We start from the raw sequence: 19,030 nt of genomic DNA on the forward strand, positions 1-19,030 counted from the left end.
TTGACATTGTGATTTTACCTGCTCGCAAAGGTGAACAAGGGACTGGGGGATTAGAGGAAATGAACTGAGGAGATAGAAAAATGATATGACATTATGATATGCATGACATGGCTCTTTTTCAAAGGCTATAATCTCAAGAGCATTGCGCCTCCAAGGCGCATCCATCACATGAATTTATGCCTAAAGTCTGGATGCCAGTTTTACTTCCTTTCTGCAGCAATATATCAAATGAGCCAGGCTTTTTAATATTTTCTGAAATAAAAATGTTTGATTCATTGGCAGCACATAAAAATACTTTGAGTAGATTTGGCTTTAAGCATATTTTTTTAAAGTTTAATGAGAATGAAAATTAAATAAATAAATAAAAAACTATGCCCTTTAAGTATGCCGGTAAAATATAACATATCCCTATTATGTGCTCTCCTAAAAGTGAAAGATAAGATTAGGTTGGCTTTTACTGGGTTTCACTAATGAACCTCGCCTCAGATTAAGAGATGATTGCTATTCCAGGTTCTTTACTGCCTTAAATGAAAATAATAGGCATGTATGCCACAGATTTATGGTACCATTCTGAATAATGTAAGAATATTTGAATAAAGGATGCGAAATGCTACAAGGTGTCAGAAAACTGTTTGCCCAATTAATTGGAAAGGAGTGCAAGATATCAGTTTCACTTCCTGATTCAAGCATGCATACGTTTTATAAGACACTTAAGAGTTTCTCATAAAATTTGAATATTCATTACAACACATTTCAAAGACCACTGCTGTCTAAGAAAACAATGTCATAACTGGTAATTTTCTTAGTTTTCAAGTTGCAATGCTTGTCAAAAACAGATTTGCTCAGTATTCTCCTGGAATTTTTTCCCCAGTGGGGATCACACTTGAGATTTTGAGCATGAACTTGAGAATCCCTGATCTAAAAGCTAACTTCCCTGTCAAAATCATCCGTACACTCCCATAAAAACAAAATAAAACAAAAAAAAACTGCTTGTAAGCCTAAAAGACCAACATATTCTCTTTTTTACCATGTAGTTTTATGCCTCTTCATGAAACACATGCCCTCATCTGCTTTGGTGAGCTCAGAAAGGGGTAATAAACATACAAACATACTGTGTGCCATAGTGAAGCAGCAGCAACTCAGACCAAAACAAACAAAAAAACCCCCACAAAGTCAAAGCTGAAAGTGAAAGCTCTCAGAAACCTCTAATCTATGCGATCTGCATAAAACCAGTCAATTTTCCCTTTGATTATATCTCTTTCCTTGGAGTCTTTTTCCACCACTGTTATCAGGGGAAAGTGAAGAATCGTGTGCTGCTGTTGAATGCACGTGTGTGCGTGTGTGCGCGTGTGTGTGTGTGTATGCGTGGACCATCAAAGGCACAAGAGGGAAAGTATCTGCGAACTCTAGTAAGATCAAAACGCAGCTAGCTTCTCATAGAAAGTACAGAATCAATGAAAGAGGAGCTAATTCCACTTCAGTTTGCTCAAAAATGCTTCAGCAGCTTGCAAAGGAAAACAAGTGATCTGTCACCGACTGTGTCACGGTGACTTTTAAGCTCTTGTCTTGAGTGCTGGTGCCTTTTTGTTTCCAACTTTTCATAGACCACACTTGGAAAAAAACACATTAATTCATATAATTTTGTAACATGGCCATACACCTACAAACCCGGCAATAATCAGAGACGCAATCTGCAGATGGAAGAACTGAACAGATCCTCTTCTTCAAAAAGAACATTCTCCAAAAAAGATTAGATTAGACATAAAGATTAGAAGTTGGCCTCTTAAATATGATCTTTATTTAACAATGACAAGAAGAAATCTTGCTTGCAATTCGCTTCAAGCCATGAAGGTGGACTTGACAGAGAAAATGATAAGAGTATGTCTGCCTACCTACACTGGCAGTAAGGAGACGTCTTGCAGTTTAAAACGGTCTCATGTTTTTTTCAAGACTTTGAACATTTCACGTAGCACAATACTCCTCCAAAATGGGGAAAAAAGTATGACATTAGTGTAAACCTATCAAGACATGACTGCCCACCTAAGCCTCAAAAGGAGATCATTAATCAGAGTCCAAGGTAACTCTAGAGGAGGGTAGAAATCGATGGCTCGAGTGGGAGAATCTGTTGACATGACAAGAAGTGATGCATACTAAAAATCCGGTCTTCAAATGTTAGCAAGAAGAGGGACGTTGCTAAAAAAAAAAAAAAGCCAGTGGTGTATGTAGTGCTCTATAAAGTACCACTATTCCTGACAACACAAGTGCATTTTGGGACTCGTAAGTCTTCCGATCAATAAACAATTTGAATAGTTGTAATATGTTAGTAGGAAGACAGTTTCCCATCCAAATAAAAAAAGCGCTGCATGCGCTGGGAGCAGAGCCACGTTGCTAAACGCAGCTTTGATATCAGTTGAACCAATACGGTTTATCTCCTGGGGCTTGTTATATATTAAACATCCACACCGACTCCACAAGATAAATCATACGAGCCGTCACTCTAAAGGAGACATCTTAGACTTTAATTTGCATTGAAACATCCTGCCTCATTTAAAAAGCCAAATAGATAAAAAAAGAAGGAAAGTCGCAGAGAAGGACAAACAAGTAAGTGACAGACTTCTCATTGTCAGAACGTAATCTGGCATTTAAGACCGCAGTAATCCCAAGCTATGCAAGAGTAGGGCTGTACTTGAACTGACAGAGCTCGGTGATTTATATGACGAACGCTGGCTTCATGTTAAGTATCACATTATCGCAGTGACAGCTGTAGCTTATGAACAGGGCCTTTAAGTCACAGGGAAGTGCACATGTGCCTACTGAAAAGTTGTGAAACTGAGCAGTGGGCGTTTTCTTCTGTGTGGTTTTGTTAAATGTGTCCGTGTATGCAATTTATGTGTGTTTGCGAGTGTGTGTGTGTGCGCCTGCAGCAGATGTGAGTGTGTTCCATTTAGTGTGCTGAGGTTAGAATTGGCCTGTCAGTCTCAGTGAAGTGGGGAGAGGAGAGAGACGACAGGTGTCAGGACTGTGAAGGAGATGGATGAGAGAGCAAAAGAGGAGGAAGAAGAAAGCAAAGTTTGTGCAGCTGCTGGAAAATTTTTGTTCTTTACTCAATAAAGAAATGCTAATGAAGATCCAGTGGGAATGACTGAGCAATGCTTGGTATAATTTAGCTTGGGAAAAAATAAAGAAAAGGGAATCTTTAATAACATTTTTGAACATTCTGTGCATTTCTCGGACACACTGCTGAAAAGAATAAAATAAAAAAATATTAATGATTGTTGACACTGAAAACGGAGTTATCGTTAGTTGTACTTTTATGAGACCCAGCGGATAGGCCGGCAGCATTGGGTCCAAACAGAGTTTTTTTTTTTTTTTTTGATAAAAACTATGATGTACATGTAAAATACAGACAAAAACAGTGAATCAAGTTTAAAACAGCGGTAATACAAGCAAATCATACACAGAGACATTAACTGAGATAAAAGTATTTGTAACAGAGTTAACAAAACGAGAAGCTGATAAGGAGCTAAAGACTTCAGATGAGTATAAAGCATCCAGGAATGAAATTATGTCAAATATTGTCTTGGTCCCACTTTTGCTACCATAAACGGCTTTGAAGCATCAAGGTTTGGACTCCACTAAACCGTTTAAGATGTAACGTGGCATCTGGGTCCAAAATGTTAGCAGCATATCCTTTTAGTCCTGGAAGTTGTAAAGTGGGGGCTTTAAATATCAGACTAGTTTCCACAACACACCACACAGACGCTTAGTTAGACTTGGGTTTGAGGAATTTAGAGGTGAAGTTGAAACCCGAATCCTCAAATGTTTCTTAAAAGACATTTTACCTTTCAGTAAAAGGCCTTTTCAGTTCCAAACATGAGTTGAAAGTTTCAGAACAAACACTCTAATAAGACTGTTAAGGTCACAGACAGTACCTTTAAGGTAACACGAGTCGTTTGGATTGTTGTCACCTGACGATCCAAACACACCACTTAACCAGGGTTCACCTTTACAATAAAACATCCAGACAAACATTCAGCAGAGTGGCATTTTAGCAGGACAAACTCACTGAGTGAAGTTTTGTCCGTTAATGTGCATCGAGGGATGGGACACTCTTTTGAAGATGGGAATGAAAATAATTTTGACTGGAAAGATGGCTGGTTTGAGAAAGGACCAAAAGAATCCAAAACACAGAACAACATGCTTTAATACTTTGTCTTCTACAGGGCAGCACTGACTTGTCTCCTCAAGTAGTTTCAGAGCTATTCACACTTCGAAACATTGTGATTGTTGGTGACGTTTTTGAATCATAACGTCGCAATAAACCCAACATTAACTAAAAGGAAGGTATCACCAGTAGAAAAGGTAGTGAAGACCCAGTAGTGAAGGTCTCACTACTGGGTCTGTGACCTTCACAGACCCAGTAGTGACATTAATGGCCCGAATAAAGTAAATGTTTCGACTACTTTTAAGGAGATCCATCTGAATTGCATAACTTCATTCAGAAATCTATGTGCCACTCGGTTATGACGTTGGCGATGAGGCAATTAATCTCGTCATCATAAAGTACTTTTAATAACATTTTATATTCATATAACTAATAGCTTTGTGTAAAGAAATAGTGGTCAATTTGCCATACACATTATTAATTTGCTGTAATTTATTTTACAGGATAGGGAGTGATACAGAAACGGTCTGATTATGAAATGCATTTTGTTTTGTTACGGTGTGAAGTGTTCCTTGCTGCTATCTCCTCTCTCCTTAGATCTGCTCCCTAAAGGTCCTGAAGAAGCATGGTATAAATATTTCACTAAACTGCATTCTCAGGTTATCAATTATAAAATGCTATCTTCGTATAAATATTCTAAAAATACAGCTGGACTCTGCTTCCTCCTTGGCGTATTAAAAATTCATACACACCTAGCATTCTGCGAAATCTTCATCCGCACAGGACCCGTACAAACACAGCTGCTGAAATGTATGCAGGGTGTTCTCGCTTTTAGGGGGGGTTTGTTTGCATGTGGGAGCATGTTTTTATGTGTTTGTTTGTGTCTAGAAAATCTTTGGTTGTCTGTAGGACACATTTTGTTGGTGAGTCAGATGAGCTCAGTGGAAGCTAAGAAAGTGGAGAGAAAGGTGAATCACACTGAACAGTCAAACACATCCAGTGCTTGTATGGGTCTATTTAGTCCCAGTCTTTACTTACTCCCCCAAAAATACATTGAAAATGTTTCTTTTTTTAGCCCATAGGCTACATCCTGTCCAAATATAGCGTGAACAATGTTGTTGAAATTCTGGCTTGCTTAACGCCTGACAGTTTTTAACCAACATTAAACTGAATATTAATGTGTCTTTTCTATTTTGAGAAGGAATATTAACATAAACTGGACAATTAAATCAGGGGGCCCCCAATCAAGCACAAATTTGGTGCTAGGTCTTAAATAGTAACTTTTGTTTAGTCAATCAGATTCACACACGCACATTAACAATCTCAAGCACACCAACCTTGGTGAGATGTCACAGCCTTGTTGCATGAAGGCTCCCAAAGAAAACCACAGAGAGTTAAAGATGCCAAACTCATTTGGAGGCTGGTCAGTGGGGCCCTGCTCTGTGGCGCCCTCCTCTGGTTCCTCTGCGTGCCACTCGTACGGACTAAAGCGGCTTACCTGGAACAGTGAAGGCAGAAGAGTGTCAGCAAATTTCTAGGATCAACGTTTTCACTCCGACTAGATGAATTACGTGTTGATTTCCGTGTGTTTTTAACTGTGATAACACAGTTAAAAACAATGTCTTGAACAAGCAGACACCCAGGTGGCAACATAATACATATGCTTGGCTAATCATGTATTTATGAATGAAATATGTATTAATATTTCACATTTTTGTTTATGCATCTTGCATTTTGTTCATTCACAGATACACATGATAGATTTCATACCTGGATTTCAATTTAGGGTGCAAATCTAATATCATTATACAAACCTATTCAATAAATTAAACTATTATTGAGAAGTTAATCTGTTTTAGCTAATCAGTTGCACTTGTCAGCTCACTAGGACAGATTCTGTGTTTCATTAAGTAAAACACAGAATAATTACACATAGACTGGTGTCTGCCTTCATTTCTGTTATTTATGAATGAGAACACAACTTTTAAAATTAGAATATAAGATCATATAAAAATCTACTGGGATGTTGACTTAATGGAAAGTATGTTTGATGCCTGCTGAAAGGTTATTATTTTCAAAAAGAGCTTTTAATCTCAGATATGAGCCTCATCAGAATCCATATTCTCATTTGTTGAATGAGACGATACCTGAAAAACACTCATATCCATCTCGGTATGACAGCGTACTGGGACTGAGTTGGACACCTTTTTCCTTCAGAACTACTTCAGGTATTTAAGGAAAAGTTCAACAAGGTGTCAGATACATTCCTCTGAGATCGGGATTCATGTTGACTTGATACAGACAGACTTGCTAGACAGATTTGTCAGCTACACATCAACAACTCTTGTTTCAACCCAGATATCATAAGATCGTAACTTCTGAGGTCACTGGGTTCAGTAAAAGCATTGCCATATTAAAGCATTTAGCTCGAGAGGGTTTCAACGTTTTGATAATGTGCATTTACTGAGAGGAAGAAGGCATCAGAAGATCGGTACAGCAACAATACCGTTGCGAGTAAACCCCAATATTCCACCTGCACCAACCTGAACTTTTTAAGCAAGATAAGGTGGACTATGGACCCATGGCCCTATGTTGCTTACTCCAAATTCTGACCGTACCAACTTATTGTCCTCTTGGTGAACCTGTGCTTTTTTTTTATTTAAGCGAGCTAAACAGATAAAACTGCAAAATAAGCTGTAAAACTGTAAAGACGGCCGCGGTAAAACGCTTTATTCTGTCTAGAAATCAAACTGAATTATAAACCGTTTTTCATGTACAACTTTCTTTTTCATCTATGAGCCTTAAATAACTCATGCGTTACAGTCTGGCAATTTAGCTCAGTTTCTATGAATTACTTACCAAAAACAAGACAACGCTGACTCCAATATAAGCAAACACTATGCACATCCATATCTCATAGGCCAGCGGGTCCAGGAAGGAGAAGACACCTGGTTTAGACTTCTGAGGCTTTTTGATCATGATGGAAATTCCAAGAGACATGAAAGGTTTAGAGAAATCAATCACTTCTTCTCGCACCAATGTTATGGTCAGTGGGGCCACAGCAATTTCTGCTTTCTGCAAAGAAGAAGGGAAAGGCCAGGGACTTCATATCAGTCACATTATTGCACAATTAACTTCTCAGAGATTACATATAAGACAGATAAATGGAAGGGAATGTGCAGCGAACACAGAGTAAAGGAAGGGCGGACGTGGTATTGCAGATGAGGGAATAGAGGAGGCTAAAGAGACATAGAGGAAGAAGAGGGCAACCCAGAATGACACAGGAGTAATTTATACAGTATGTTGGCCGGAGAGGGACACATCCAGAATATAAATGAGTCTCAAGGTCTAACTGGCATCTGCATGCAACAATGCTTGCTCTTGCAGAACAAAGGTCTTCTAAGTATCTAAAGTCAAAAGAGAAGAAGGTGATAATAATTAATGATATGAAAAGCCATTCTGGCCCAAATAACCAATATCGGTGTAAAATATCCGCTTTGATCATATAAAACCCCAGTGAATATTGCATTTTAAGGAGGAGAAATATTGTTTTTATGACTACAGTAAGGAGATTGGAATTGCTGCAATTTTCCAAACTGTTTTCACACAAAAAACGGAAAATGAACAATGAAAAAGAATGACTTTAAACTTTATATTGTTCATTTTTCTGTGCCTGAATCCTGGTCTTAAACTGCAGTAATTGCACATTGTTGAAGTTCACTTCATACTTCACTGAATAAACATGGGTCATTTGGTCTAAAATGGTCTTTAACAATCAGGCTGACAGACTACTGGTTTAATGTGCATTATAAGCCACAAACTGCTGCAAAAGACAAACCATTCTCCATGTGAGACAAAGCAATTCTTCAAAACATTCAACAAAACTGACAAGCGTCTTTATTCATTTATTGATTACAGGGTAAAAGTGTAAAGTTTTTAAACAATACTCTTAGGACACGATTTGGTCACATTTCTGTCAGTCCAAAGACTCAACTCTACAAGGAAACATTACTTCACAAGAAATTGTGTGTATATTTGAGCTAGAGTATGTTTGAGAGTCTCTTTAAAGGACAGTGAGTGTTTTGGGTGATTCAAAACAGATAAATCAATGCAACAGTTTTGAGTCACCTTCCACTACAAGTTGTGGAGGGTAATTGATTCAGTCGCTGTTCTGGAGCTCCTTCTGTGCTTCGCTCCCCTAAACAATAACTGACATTGTCTGCTGCATGACAGTAAAGTTGACTTTCAGGCAGCTATGTGAAATCAAAGGCGTAATTAATGAGCTTGGCAAATCCCCTGTATATAAATAGCCACTCTATGACACAGCATCTCTGTGGGAACCAAACATGGTTACTAAGGAGACGGAAGCCTTGAGACAAGTTTATGTGCTGCATCAGAGTTATTTGCATTTTTTTCTGCTGGTATGTGATGGAACTCTGCAATCTATAGGATCATCATGATTGAGACATTCTATACTGGTGTTGATTTCTGAGCCATCTTCCTAAGGTCTGCACACCTGTCTCAGTTAATTCTCAGAAGATTAGAATTATACATAGGACTCATAAGAAAGGATTTACAGTGCCTAAATGCCATCCTTCTTAAAATTAAATGCATTTACTGCATAGAAAATGTGCTAAGAACTTGGCCTGGGTCCTTCAGAAAAAGGCAATCAAAGCTTGTGGTGCTGATGAGGTGTTAATTTGCCCAGGTTGCTTTAATACTAGTTTCCTTCAGCTCTTCTGCATTGGCATCTCTCATCTTCCTCCTAACGAACAGTACATTCTCTGTGGGGTTTATTAGGCCCACTCTGTGGGCAGCAAGCTTCATTAGCATTGACCTTTTGTGGCCTTCCCTCCTTGTGGAGGGTGACAGTGGCAGTCTGCTGGACAACTGACAAGTCAGCAGTCTTCCCATTATTGTATAGATCATCATAAAATCTCCTTTTTGTCAATTAGGCAATGTTTAAAGAGCAAGCAAATGCAACCTGAAACCGATTTTTTACAATTGTCTGAATTGTTCCATTCTGATCTTTTCAACCCCCCCTAAAAAATCTAATTTGAGCCATTTTCATAATGTCACATTCCTAAAATAATGACCCAAGTAATTTCTAAAAAGCTCACTTTTGGCAAAAAAAAAAATTAAAAAAATTACTTAAGCCAGTATTTCTGGAAGGTTATGATATGTGATATGATATGTGATATACTATTTATCAAATTGTTTTCAAAGTGACTGAAGTCTAAATGACCATATTGCATTTCAACATGGTCTGCATATATATATATATATATATATATATATATATATATATATATATATATTGCTGATATTCCAATTTGCTGAGATGGACTTCTATGAAATTTGTGAAACTGAAATTTATTCAAACAGCACCGCAATACATTTTAGTTGACTAAGAACGAATCCAGTTTATACTTGTCCTGTTTCCATCCTTACCCCATACACAAGCTCTCCCACCATGCCATTCCATATTTTAGTCTCTGGGTCTCTGGCTCCATATTTTCCATCAGGAACAATAGAGATCTTGTACTTGATTCCGATGTGCTTGGCAATCTCTGAAGCCAGGTCTACACAATATCCTTCATACTGGTCGTTGCCTTCATAAAGCTCCCAGTTCTTCTTCTGCATCACATACGGACCCTCCTAAAAAAAGATCAGCATAAGGGGAGAAAGACATCTGTTTGGAGGAGCGCATCAGCAGAGAGGACCAGAAAATTGGTTGCAAAGTGTGCACATGAGGAAAAACAATTAAGAAAGATGAAGACGCAAAAGAAAAATGAGGAAAGAGGTGAAGGGGAAAATGGCGCATGTTTGCAAACACTTTGTTGGTAACAGCAGCTGCAATTAAATCCTGAAAGGGACAGACTTTTCTCATTGAGATAAACATCATAAGTGGTATTTTAAAAGAAAATGACATAGGAAAAGGCGTTAGTTCTTGTCTTCCAATGCATTGTTTTTGCCTTTATGCCATTTTGTATAATTCCAATGAGACTCTCCATTGACTCAACATAGATCTGAAGCTGAGAAGACAGAAATGAACAAAAAAAGAGAAAAAAAACTACAGGGAGATGTCTGCCCACATGTGCAGTAATAGGTTGGAGGATTTTTTTTATGCATGTGGTTAAAGATGAAAGGAATAGAGAAACGCAGACAAACATCACTGCTAATAAGTGTTTTATAAAGAGTAAAGACTCCGTCTGGTAAATGACAAGTGCATCTTTGAGAAGCAGTGAGTTACGGCACTAAGCTTGAGGCTGTTCACACTGTAATCCACATGAAAGCAAGCCTATTAAGATCTTATCAAGCCCATTTTAATCAGGAGACTAATCTCATCTAATTAAACAAACAGGCCTTTGCAATACCCAACACTCCGAAACCATGAAACAGTTTATGAGGGTAATAAAACACACAGAAAAAGATAACATGCTGCGGATTGAATAGTTCATTCAGGAAATTGTTCACATTCCACACAAGTGCAGTTTAATCAAGGAAGAATTACCCACTAACATGCTTGAAAAGGGGTTAAACAAGCAGTAAAACAACCCAACAAAGATCTTCACTTGGTCTACAGGAGAATCTTCAAGCCAGAAAAAAAACACACAAAAAAAACAACAACTTATGTTTCTCTTCTGCATGTCAGTTTGTAAATAATTGTTTACAAAACCAAGGAGAGTCCCATCACCCTCTGCTGGACTCTATGTAGTGCCACTCAACACATTTTAAAGCTTATGTTATGTTTTTTCTTGATTTGCCATGTATGCTTTATTTATCTAGAAACCTGTTTTGCATGGGTCTAAATGTGAAAAAATAATGCATTATGTGAAACATTAAGTCCTTTGATGTCACTGATGTGAATATACCAAATAGATGTGTTCTTGTTTGGTATATTGCGTCAGTATTGAGATAAGTATTGTGAAATTTATAATGTGTTACTACATAAGGACAGCATAAGATACTATTGCCTTCATATTATTGTTCTGTTTGGTTTTATTTTTTGCTTAGGGGTCACCTCACCATACTGGGTTCAGAAATCAATACACAGTGCATAAATGACCGAAGTGGTAAAATAATTTCTTGAATTAGACATATATATATATATATATATATATATATATATATATATATATATATATATATAATTTTTTTTTTATTTAGAAATTTAGAAAAATGTGATGCTGGTGGCTGGTGTGGTTTATTCAATGTGTTGTGTATTTTTATATTCCCCTAAATGTAGGGTACACCCTGTAAGTGAAGGTGTAACTAGGATATGTTATATCTTGTACTTAATTTAGTGAATAGAAAGCTATATATAATACATGTATTTGACAAAAAAAAGTTAAATTAACATTGCACAGTAAAATGACACCATGCTTTATTTAAGTGATCACATAAGCTTTACTGGTTAAGTTTTAAAATTAAACACTTATCTCAAAACTAAAGTTACATGCTGAAGGAAACCATAAATGCAACCAGCTGTAAGTCAGTTGAAAATAGTTTGTTAAATCAAATCTTTATTTCTATTCAAATGAAAATTAAATTATAACTTTCTTTTTCTATGACAATTTACTACAATTATCCAAAACAACATTGCCATCATCATTAAATTAGTAATTATTACCCTTAACGTCCAAACGCACAGAAAAGAGCCCCTGCACACCTCCCCCGGAAAAATGCTATTATTAGAGACATTATAAATTCCCGGGGCTCATTTAATTGACTCAACATGAATCATAATGTCAATGACCAACAAAACAATGAATTCCCTTTAACAGATCTGCAGAGCCATCAGCACCACTCTGGGGATAATGAGCAGAACTCAAACTCTTGTCTTGAATGCAAAAAATATAACAGGATTGTTTATTGCCTTACTTTTTCTTTTTAATATTTTATTATTTGATATTTTAAAGCTCAAATGTTGGTAAAGTGTTGTAAATAACTAGACTTCACTGCACAAACATTAACAACTAATTCAACAAATATGAACAAGCAAAACAAAATGTTAAACACAATCTCAACTAACAAATAATTTATTTAGAAAAAGAGGTATAACTGGGACGCTGTAGTGTCTGACGACACAGCTTGGTGTGTTTGGAAAATGCAAAGGAATAAAACGTCCTACAGTGGGACTGATTGATCGGGTAAGGAAAAGATTGGATCCCAACACAATGTGGAGATGGACCAGATGTGGAAAGCGTGCATTTGAGGTACAAGTTGGTCAATGTCGAATATGAGGCCGTATATGTTGTTAGGGGCCGAGTCTGAAGATTGACAGGAATTGAGCCAAACTGAAATTTAAAGCATAATAATACTTCATGAATTGAGAAGAATGGAAACAAAATGTGTAAGTAGGAGTCAGGACCATTTCTAAGAGCAGCAGTGCTGTGATATTTCTCTGTGTGGAAGTGCACTTACAGTTTGTGATGCTTCCGAGAGAAAAAATGTTATCTACGGGAAACTTTCAAAGTGGCATCACGATATGAGGAGAGGCCTCAAGTAAGCAGAGAAAAGAGGCAGCAAGATTAGAAGTAATGAGGTCAAAAAGTTGAAAGAGGACATTGGAAAATAAAGATTATGGGTATGCTTTTCAAATGGTGCAGGGAGGGTGGTCAATGCTTTCCTCAAAAAAAAAAAAAAGATCACTCCAGGGAATGCAAAAACAAAAAGGAGAAAGTAAGAGAAATTGTGTTGCACAGCAGCTTGGAGGAAGAACATATGTATATAATAACATACAGAGAAAGGAAGAAAAAAGAAACAAAGGAGAGGTTGGGCTAAAAACATACCTTAGGAGGAAAATTGTAGAGTTAAAAAGGGAACCAAGCTTTGCAGAAGCAAATGGTTGGGGCTGATAAGACATGAAACAAACTCTGACTGGAGCCAAAAAGACAGAACTTGTTATCCAATCCAGTTGGCCAGTCAATAAACAGCAAAACCACCTCTGTCCAGCTATTCATTCAACCTGCCAACCAGAACAGACCCTCCATCAATTCAGCATTTTAAAAAGATTGTCATGTTAAACTGTTTCGATTTGCCAGGATATTTAATTTGCCTTGGAGACATTTATGCAGATAAGCAGAGAGGAGCATGCCAGGCATTCAGTCAGTTACAGCTTCAGCCAGTGAACTTCTCAATGTGCTCGCTTTATTATACAATTACTGTAATTATGGAATATAATATATCCGTATTTGCCCATTTTGACAACCTCATTGTCTGCTGGTCATATAGCCGAAAAAGACTTGAATCAAATTTGATTTTAAAACAAAGGAATCCAATTTTTTTAACATTGAAAACTTCAACACACTTAGCAGGAGTGGTGTTTAAGTGAGACTTTAGCAGAAAATTGTAAGATCGTGCTTTAATTTTACAGTACAGAGGATATTCTCTGCAGTGTGATGAACTGATAAGGTTCTGAAATTTGTTGGGTAGGATGCTTTTTGGCAGTTGATAGCATTTGCAGATTTTATTTTGGAAAAAAAAACATGTTTCTCTTGGTTATTAAAGACAGGAAGAAGTGTGTTTCTTTTACATCAATTGTCAGTTCTGTGGTTGAGAATACCAAATGAAGAATAGCAACAGAGAAGGAATGTAAATAAAGGCCGCTTACAGTCAACTGATGTAGCAACACATCATTGCTGTGCCATTTTATATTCTATCTATTGATAAATGAGATTCAATCAGTGTAAATTATGTGTTTTACCTGAAAACTTTGGGCACCAAGCAAATTGAAGCTTTACTCTAGCAATCAAATAACATGTTCTGACATTGTAATCATTCCAAACAATATATATATATATATTTTGTATTTGCTGGAATATATTTAGAAAAAAAGTATGATTACACATAAAAACAAATAATCAAAAATATTAGATTTCTGTGCCATCTACGATGTGTCTTATGACATATTATCCACTATGTTAAGGAATGTTGATCTATTCATTAAGTACACATGTTGGAGTACATCTGTGGCTATGAAGTGTAATACAACAGAATATTTAAACATATAAACATTTATGACGTCTGCTTTAAAGCAGCATTTCAAAAATATATCAGTAGCAGGAAAGTACCGAAATGAGATTTATGTTAAGACAAAAATGATGGTATGTATTTTTTTTTAACAATTTTTTTTATTTATTTTTTCCTCCCGTTTGGTTCAACACATTTTTATTAGCATAAACTTATGTTTTCTTGCAGTTACTTTCACTTTGGTGTGTCTGTTCAAACCTTGTCTTCAAAACAGAAGAGGCAAGTCGACTGATCAGGCATGACTGAGTGGATTTATAGAGTGACAGAGCAGAAAAATGAAGACGGAAGGAGAGTTGCATCACAAGGTGAAGGATGCACACCAGAGGAAGGACACTGTCCTGTAAACTCACTTTGCATACTTTCTCTTGAAATTTAAAACTTTTTTCCCCCCCAAGGCTTTTTACACATAATTTTTAGGTTTCACTCAGGGGTGAAACCGATAATATAACAGTGAATACCTTGACCTAAAGACTCAGGCTAAGAATCTGGAATGAAAATGCTGCTCCACACTTGGATGGCATTGTGCAGTCAAATGTCAAACATTAAAAGATGCTACAGAAACGTTTGCTCATTTATAGTCCAACTGAGACTTTTCTCTTGAGGGAGGTAAAGCAACACAACCCAGGCGACTCCTGATCCTGCTTTTCTTCTATGCGCTGTGGCAGTGTCACTCTGGAGCAAACCACTTCAAAGTGAAACAGTGACTCCAGACGAAACCATTAAAAGTAACATACAATGGGAAAAAGTAACATATATATATATATATATATATATATATATATATATATATATATATATATATATATATATATATATATATATATATATATATATATATATATATAAAACAAAACAAGAGTCTCTGTACAGGTTCAGTATCGGTCTGGCTGTTGGGTCTTTGCTGAGGCTGTGTTTCATTCCCATGCTTTGTCTGCAGACTCGGGATCAGTGTCGCAGCAGAGGCTTCCTCATCATCAGAGGCTGCAAAGAGGAGGAGGTGGCTGAGCTAATTGTTAGGCCTGGCCTGGTGAGGTCATCCACAGAAAAATATGGTGGGGGGGGGGGGGGGGAGGGGTGTAAGTATGGAAGCATAAACAATGGTTTGGGAAACGGGCAGAAATTAGCTAAAAAGAAAACTACACAGGACAGAAAAGAAGAGAGAAGACAGATGCGGGACAGAAATACGGAGGGAACAAATGTTGCAAACAGATCTGCCACTCATCGTCATTTACGAACTCCAAAGAACTCAACAGCCATAGGAACATTGATATAACAATAATAATCACATGTACATCCAAGACATTTAAAATCATACATTATAATTACTTTGATTCAATTTAGTCACATGCAGCGAAAATATTAATAACCATTTAACTTTATCATGTTTTGTCACATTACAACCGCAGACTTTGGTGTAATTTTATGCTGTAATTTTATGTGACAGACCAACATGTAGTAGCACACAATTGTGAAGTTGAAGGGAAAGACATATGGCTTTGATTTTTATTCTACAAATAGCATCTGAATAGTGTAGTTTGCGTCTCTATTTAGCCCTTTCTACTCGTTTGCCCTTAAACACAATCCTGTGCATCCAGAGTTATTTGCACAGAAACTAAAGTCTGTTAATCCTTTTGGACTATCTGGCTTTTCTGCTAAAGCCTCAAATGTTTGCTGGAGATCGTTAAGGAATAAACATCGCCACGGTGGCCATAGCGCATCAGACAGATCCAGGACAAAGTTATGGAAAGCTTTAAAGCAGTTTCCACTATTTAATCCACAATCTGAAATAAAGAATAAAGACGGTAGCACAACTGCAAACCTTCCAGATGAGGACCAACCAACAAAACAATGCCAACGGAGACTATAAATTAGAAAAGAGCAAGAACCTTATGGTAACTCCAGAGGAACTGCAGAGATTCACAGCTGTAGACGAAGACACTTGACATGATAATTATTAGTTGCACACACAAATCTAGGCTTTATGGACGAGTGGGTCGGTGAAAGCAATTGCTTAAACGAGGCCATCAGAAGTTGCAGTTTGCCCAAAATCAAGAAGACAGAAACTTGGACAAGAAAGTGTCATTTTCAGATGAGACCAAATTATTGGTATAAAATGCTAAAGCCAATTTTGACCAAAAAAAACCTAACTCTGTACAGCACCATCACCACTCTGTAAAATGGTGTTGGCAATATCATGCTGTGGGGATGTCTTTGCAGGAACAGAAAATATGGTCAGAGTTAATGGAAAGTTCAATGAGCATTTTTTTCTAAAACTTGCCAACAAACTATGTTTGTAGTTATAATTTGTTGATAATAATGCTTTTCCAATCCACTACATGTAGTGTGCTAGTTTCCAGCTCTGTAGCTTTGGCAGGTTGATATATTTTCTGACCAACAGAGGCTATGAAAATGTATCACCTCACTATCTTTGTACACGTGTCCTTTAATGTGTATTTGCAGAAACTCAAAGTACAGACATTTTGGTCACATTTGCAATCATCTTAAATTAAACAAAATATCCTCGTAGAACAGCTCAAGCAACTACAGATTGATCTCTGCACTAAAATGAGTCTTTTGAGTTGTTTACACTTGCATCACTTTGCATGCCTAATTGAGTCAAGACCGAATACATTTACAGGAAGGAGATGGCCACCATAAAAGGCAGCAGATGGGTCAAGTGAAATCAAATGTAAGCAGAGGATGTGCGCACATCCAACAATTAGTCTTTTTTTATTTTATTTATAGACGAAAGAGGGATAATTAAACTGTGTGGAGGAGCTGTGTCTATGCGAAAGCCATTAGAACAGACTGGACGGAGGTCATTTCTAAATGGTGATCCGAGGTCAGTTTTAGATTTGCCTACTAATGAGACATTAGCTTAATCTTCCAACTGAACAAGTGCCACCCCCTCCTGGCTGTGCTCTGGCAACTCTTTCCAGCTCGTATAACCCATTATCCCCGATCTGATTTCCCCTTGCTGTTAACAAGTCTCCTTGCAGCTCTCTCCACAGTACATCTCCCTATGAATTTTAGACTCTGAATCTACTCCAACACGTCACGGAAGGCAAAACAATTCAGATTGTATATTGATTTGAATCCCTGTCACTTTTAAGGCTAAGACATTTTCAAAACTTGCCACATCTTTTGAACTTGTTCGTGTTTTGCCATGTACCTTATTGGAATTTTGTGTGTTGGAGCAACCCAATGGCGTTCCTGATTGTGAACTGCAGGTCACGTGGGGCTCTCCAGCACTATTTGTGCAACATAGACACATACAGAACAAACAACAATGCACACACAGATACACGCACACGCACACACCCACACACGTAACCCCCCCCCCCCACACACACACACACACACATTAATTCATTCACTAAACAGTCATGTTTTTGAACTGTGGGAGGAATCCAGGGTACCCAGAGAGAAGCGGCACATGCAAAGGGAGAACATACAAACTCTGTGCAGAAAAATCTCAAGCGTAAATTCAAACCCAGGCCCTTCTTGCTTCAAAGCAACAGTTTTACCAACTGTGCCACTGTGCGGACTGGGAAATAGAATTTTGAAAAAAAGTGTGACTTCCATAAGAATTCAAGACTCCTGATTCATTTAACAACGCTAACTTTTACTGAAATTACAGCTGCAACCTTTGTGGGCCATGACTTCACTCAGTTTAGGGCTGCATGAGAACTGCACAGGCCAGAGCGAGCAAAAAATAAATTAATATGCAATAAGCAAATTAATTGCCTAATGACTTTGTTTAGGGCTAAAAGCAAACATTATTCCATGATGATTCTGTGAACCTTCTGGATAAAATGTGATTTCTATCTCAACAACAAGGTTTTATTTAAAAAGTTGCTTCTGACTGACATCTTGCTGTTTTGGCTTTGCAATATCTTAGTTGCACATTTTTAATGATCTTACAGCCCTCTTCCCTTTAAAATCTCTGCTGCATTTAAAACAAACTGTCACAATACATTACAGAGACAAACAACCTCAATCCATCCTATCTGAATAATTAACTGTAATTTATTGCACTCCAAGCAGTTCATTGCGATATGCCTGTTGCGTATAATAATACTGAGGGACCAATAAAGTGTGATATGTGGTGCAGTCCTACTAAAAGTACGATATGTTTTATGCAACATAGCTAAAGCTCAGTCAGAATGAATGGACAGGATCTGGAAATATGAATATTCAAGTCTTACAAGAGATTTTCAATTGGATGCAAATCTGGCCTTCAATGGGGGCAAAAGATGAAGAGTTTGAGTCGAGCCATTCCACTTACGTTCTAGCTGCAGGGTTAGAGCCATTTCTTCTAGGGTGGCACTTGTATTTAGTCATTTCACAGTCAACCAGTTCCCTGTCCCAGCTGATGAAAAGCATCTCCACATTATGAGGCTGCCACCACCATGTTTCACGTAGAGATTGTATGCTTAATGTGAGCTGCAGTGCCAACACTCTGTCGCACACATATCCTGTTCGCAACACAGCTCAGCAACATGAACCCTTATGAATCTCTTTGTCCTTTCACGTCATATAATGCAATCGGCTGAGATCATTGACATTTTGAGCTTTCTGTCAATACTCCTGCTTCAGCAGAATCATACGAGCTTCGCTTACAACTCAGCTTTCATCTGTGGGCCGTTTCCCATTGGGGATTCCAGCAGCATTTAGCTCTGTCTTCATACTGTTCAAAACTTTTTCAGTGACATAATTGCACGTGATGGTGCTGCCCACCATCCGTAGCCAGATTCAGCTGATCTCTCTTTTTCTGCGATCAGATAGATGGACACTGGTCAGACTGAACCGGCAGTCCTGCTGTCTATG

At 37.6% G+C, this 19,030-nt stretch overlaps 1 protein-coding gene across 7 annotated transcripts in view; it reads right to left on the reverse strand.

Annotated features, from left to right (window-relative positions):
* The window catches only part of gria4a (glutamate receptor, ionotropic, AMPA 4a), a 122,939-nt gene that overhangs the window by 35,040 nt on the left and 68,869 nt on the right, over nt 1–19,030 (reverse strand). For 6 of the 7 annotated variants that reach the window (XM_008425509.3, XM_008425507.3, XM_008425511.3 and 3 more), the window contains exons 11-13: nt 9,617–9,823; nt 7,025–7,240; nt 5,503–5,663 (exon numbers count right to left, since the gene is read on the reverse strand). In XM_008425509.3, coding sequence (XP_008423731.1) covers nt 5,503–5,663; nt 7,025–7,240; nt 9,617–9,823 — 584 coding nt within the window. Of the gene's footprint in view, nt 1–5,502; nt 5,664–7,024; nt 7,241–9,616; nt 9,824–15,041; nt 15,182–19,030 lie in introns of those variants that run through there. The other variant, XM_081614402.1, reaches the window with a different exon arrangement.

Source organism: Poecilia reticulata, chromosome 13 (genome assembly GCF_904066995.2).
Source record: "Poecilia reticulata chromosome 13, P_reticulata-male-v2, whole genome shotgun sequence".
Taxonomy (NCBI): Eukaryota; Metazoa; Chordata; class Actinopteri; order Cyprinodontiformes; family Poeciliidae; genus Poecilia; species Poecilia reticulata.